The following is a 4,216-nucleotide window of genomic DNA, read 5'->3' as shown; positions in this document are numbered from 1 at the left end:
TAACTTAGACCTGAGAATTATACCAAACATGTTTCAAAGTAGCAGCCGTGTTAGTCTGTATTCGCAAAAAGAAAAGGGGTACTTGTGGCACCTTAGAGACTAACCAATTTATTTGAGCATAAGCTTTCGTGAGCTACAGCTCACTTCATCGGATGCATCCAATGAAGTGAGCTGTAGCTCACGAAAGCTTATGCTCAAATAAATTGGTTAGTCTCTAAGGTGCCCCAAGTACTCCTTTTCTTTATACCAAAAATGAGCACTAATGCAATTCAGGCTGGGAAGAGGAGGCAGATACAGGGCACAAGACAAGTTTGGTGGGCATTTTGGCAGTGGCACTCCGCATCGCAAAGCTACAAACCTCCCTCCCTCCTGTTCTCTGCCTGTGGCACACAACAGGGTAGGCTCCCATTAGCCTAATCCGGGTCCCTGGGGGGCTGTGATATGCAGAGGTTGGCTGAGCTGATCGGGGCAGTCCCTTCTGACCTTAAATTTGAGGCTAACCCTCTAAGGGCACAACCAGGGACAGAAGCTGAAGACTCAGCTGATTAAATGGTATAAAACAGTAGCACTTAAATGCTCTGGGAAGTGTCTCTTCACTACTGTATTATCTACAGGGAGGCAAATCAGCCATGTATGTGATGGAGAGCTGTGACAGCCTCCCACACGGGCTGTTTTTCTAAGAGGTCTGCTCTCCGTCAAGCAGGAACCAATTCCAGGCAGCCCTAGTGCCTGTGTTATACAGAGGCCTGGGTCAATGATTACAGGGATCCCATCAGCCCAGTGGATTCTTGTCCCCGAGGAAGGGCTTGGCTGGTAGGGAACAATGCTTACTAGCCCTGTCGGGTGGCTAGCTATCCCCTTGACCGGATTGCTGGGGGTCCCACTGCACGAGAGGCTCTGGGCCCAGCCTCAGGCGTAATGGCCGCTGGGGTAGAGGAGGCAGTGGAGGGAGGCGGCGGTACTTGCGCAGCAGGGAGGTGCCGGGGTGGAGCCGCCGCACGTGGCCGTGGTACGCGTCGCCCGCAGCGCAGGTGAAGCCGCACTCCTCGCAGACGAAGAGCTTGGCACGCCGCTCGCGGTAGGCATAGTTCTGCTGCACCCCGTGGATCTTGCGGAGGTGGGACTCCAGGGAGCAGCGCTGGGTGAAGGCCTTAGCACAGACGTGGCAGCGGTACGGGCGGATGCCTGCAGCGAGTGGGGCAGGGTTAGGGGACAGAGAGAACCCAAGACCTAACCTCTCTGCCGTCCACACAAACCTTCTCCCCCAAATCGGGCGGGGGAGGAGAGTCAACGCAGGTTAGCGGGCAGGGAGGCAGGATGACCCGGGGCAGGGCACCAACCGAGCACTTGGGAGACCTGGATTCAAGTCCCTGATTTGCCTGTGGGACCGTGGCCAAATCCCATCCACACACAAAGAACTCTCAGATCTGGCTTTGCCGGTACTTTAAACCCAGGCTAGCTGGGGGGTTGGATTGGGGCCCAGGTTCTGCTCTAACCTGCCCACTTTGTGCAGTGTGGATGCAGGCTACTTACCTGGGGTGCTGATGGTCCTCCAATGCTTTCCCACGATTGCCCTGGGGCTGCCTTTTCCTGCCATTCCACCTAGCTCCCCTCTCCTGCCCCGGAGTGTCCACAAGGGAGAGGGAGAAGGAGCCCAATTATAAGGGACCTGGCCTCTGTGGGGGGAGGCCTCAGGGCAGAAGGGAGGGACTGAGCAGAAGAGCCTCCCACTTAAACTACCTGCTTCCCACGTGCAGCCCCAGCCTCACCGGTGTGGGTCCGCGTGTGTCTCTTCAGATCGAAAGTGTCGTTGAAGCCCTTGCCGCAGTATCGGCAGACGTGCTTCTTGACTAAGCTGTGGCACTTCAGGTGGCGGGTCAGCATGCGCTGCAGTGGGAAGGCCTTGCTGCACCCAGGGCAGGGGAAGTCGCCCGGCCCCTGGGACCCTTTCCCCTGCAAAAGGGAGTGCGGGAGGGAGGTGGGAAATGGAGCAGGTGGGGAGCACTGCCCCTGCGCCAGCCCCTGACAGCAGGGCTGAGCGGTGTCGCTTGCTGGCTTGAAAATCTGGGAGCCCCTGCTTTCCCTTCCCCACCCTGCCGGGGGCTCTGGGTGCCCCCACATTCCTCCTCCCATGCCAGGGGCTCGGTGTGCCCAATCCCTTTTTTCCACCTGGTCTCAGGGGGAAGAAAATACCCCATGTTTCCACAAGCAGGGTCCTGGCAGCCGTTGGGATCTTCCCCTCACGGCTGATTACGATCTAGCCCTGGTCACTCCCAAGGGGGAGTGTGATCACAACCCTGCAGGAAGGGGTGAGGGGTGTTGCCTACCCTATGCAGGCACATAGCCACGCTGGGTCCTGTTCTACTCCCAGACAGCCCCAGGGGCTTCAAAGGAGCTGTATGGGCTGGAGCAAAACCTCCTCCCTCCAGCACGGGAGAAAGATTTTCTATCCTGGGTACTCACTAGGTTTCCCCTCTGGGCAAGGTGCAGCGGTTAGAGCAAGCAACAGGGAATTGGGGGCGGGGGAGGGGTCTATTGTTGGCTCCTCCAGTGACTCACTCTGGAGCTTGGTCCTCAGCCATGACCATACAGCCCAGGAGCCCGATTCTCAGTCACCTGCCCGAACTGCTAAACCCACTCCCCAGAGCTGAGAACAGAACCCAGGCATCCTGACTCCCAGCCCTGCCCCAACCCCAACCACTAGTCTCCCCTCCCCTCTCAGAGCTAGGAATAGAACCCAGGATCCTCGCTCCCTGCCCTCCCCCAATCCCTTACACTCCACAGTTGGAGACAGAACCCAGGAGTCCTGACTCCCAGCCCGCCCCACTCTAACCCACTAGACCCACTACGAGAGCCAGGAATAGAGCCCAGGAGTCCAGATTCCTATTCATCTGCTCAAACTGCTAAACCCATTCCCCAGAGCTAAGCATGGGCCCCAGGAATCCAGACTCTTTGTCCCCCACACCCACTCTAGTCACTGGATGGCGCACTTCACACCCAGCCAGGAATAGAACCCAGGAGTCCTGGCTTCCAGTCCCCCTCCCTGCTCTTATCAAATAGACACACACTTTACCTTTGCTCTAGGGTATTTCACTGCAGTATCAGGGGGCAGCAGGTTTGGATGGGGCCTAGGGGAGCTTCTCTGACTTGGTCCGTCCCAGCCGCTCTTCCTGTCCTCTGGGAACGCCCCTGAGGCTGCGGGGCCGATGCTCATGCTGCTCCCTGGAAGGTCAAAACACACATGACCTTAGACTTGCCCTTGCTTCCTGCCATGAGCGCTGAGTGGAAATCAGGCACAGCCTCACAGAGAGAGAGGCAGTGTGCATGTGGGGAAATCACCCAGCAGGAATCGCTTCCTGCTGGGTACCATCCTTGGTTCACAGCCCTCAGCAGCCCCATGAAAAGCACCCGGCAAAAGGGGCAGGTTAGACTGCCCTGCGCCCATACATCAAGCCAGTCAGGCTACCGCGGTACCACAGTCGGGACACCATGGCCATTACGTGGGAGGGAGTTGGACAGCCCAGGCTAGAACGCATCTTCCCTCTTGGTCACTGGTTCCAGTCCCACTCAGGGCTCTCTATTCCCTGTGCGGGCTGGGTGGGGGGCCTTATGGGCGGCATGGCCAGGTCACAAAATCCACCATCGTTGTCCCTGCCTCATTCACAGCCTGATCACAGAGGCTGTGGATCTACCAGGCCATGGAGACGGAGCGCCCTTCTGCCCCAGAGCGGGTGCAGCTCCCTGGGCTGGGCACTCAGTGGGTAAGCAGAGAACGTCAGGGCGGTGAATCTGGTCGCTTTCACCAGCATTAAGAGTGGCCCATGCCCTAAAGTAAGTGGAATCCCCCATCCCCCCACCAAGGGTAATGAACTAGGCACCTACCTGGGACGTAGGCGTCGCCCCGCAGCTGGTCCGAGAGCTCTCCCCAGTCCTGGGACCCCAGCGTGGTTGCCCGGTGCCTTCTCACCAGGAAAGCCTTCGGCATGGCAGATGCAATTCCAGGCTCAGCCAGGAAAGGTCTCAGAAGTCCCGGTGGACCGTTCCAGTGCTTCCCCACCTCAACGTTCCTTGTTCGACAGCCCGTTGCCAGGAGTAATAGGGGCACCGGGGAGCAAGTAGAAATGGGAATGCCTTTGGTACAGGCAGGCGGCAACACGGGGTCTTGTGATCAAGAAGCAGCCAATCCCAAAGAGCACCAAGCATCTTCAAACAACCC

At 58.0% G+C, this 4,216-nt stretch overlaps 1 protein-coding gene across 1 annotated transcript; it reads right to left on the bottom strand.

Moving 5' to 3' along the window:
* Positions 1–584: 584 nt before the first annotated feature.
* Positions 585–3,985, bottom strand: OVOL3 (ovo like zinc finger 3). The gene is made up of 4 exons (XM_074937657.1): positions 3,883–3,985; positions 3,074–3,222; positions 1,770–1,953; positions 585–1,185 (listed from the first exon to the last, which is right to left on the bottom strand). Exons 1-4 carry the CDS (start codon positions 3,983–3,985, stop codon positions 848–850), a joined length of 774 nt encoding a protein of 257 aa, XP_074793758.1. The 3' UTR covers positions 585–847.
* Positions 3,986–4,216: the final 231 nt, after the last annotated feature.

Source organism: Natator depressus, chromosome 23 (genome assembly GCF_965152275.1).
Source record: "Natator depressus isolate rNatDep1 chromosome 23, rNatDep2.hap1, whole genome shotgun sequence".
NCBI classification, from domain to species: domain Eukaryota; kingdom Metazoa; phylum Chordata; order Testudines; family Cheloniidae; genus Natator; species Natator depressus.
The sequence above is the reverse complement of the archived record's forward strand: the minus strand, read 5'-3'. Positions and strand labels throughout refer to the sequence as shown.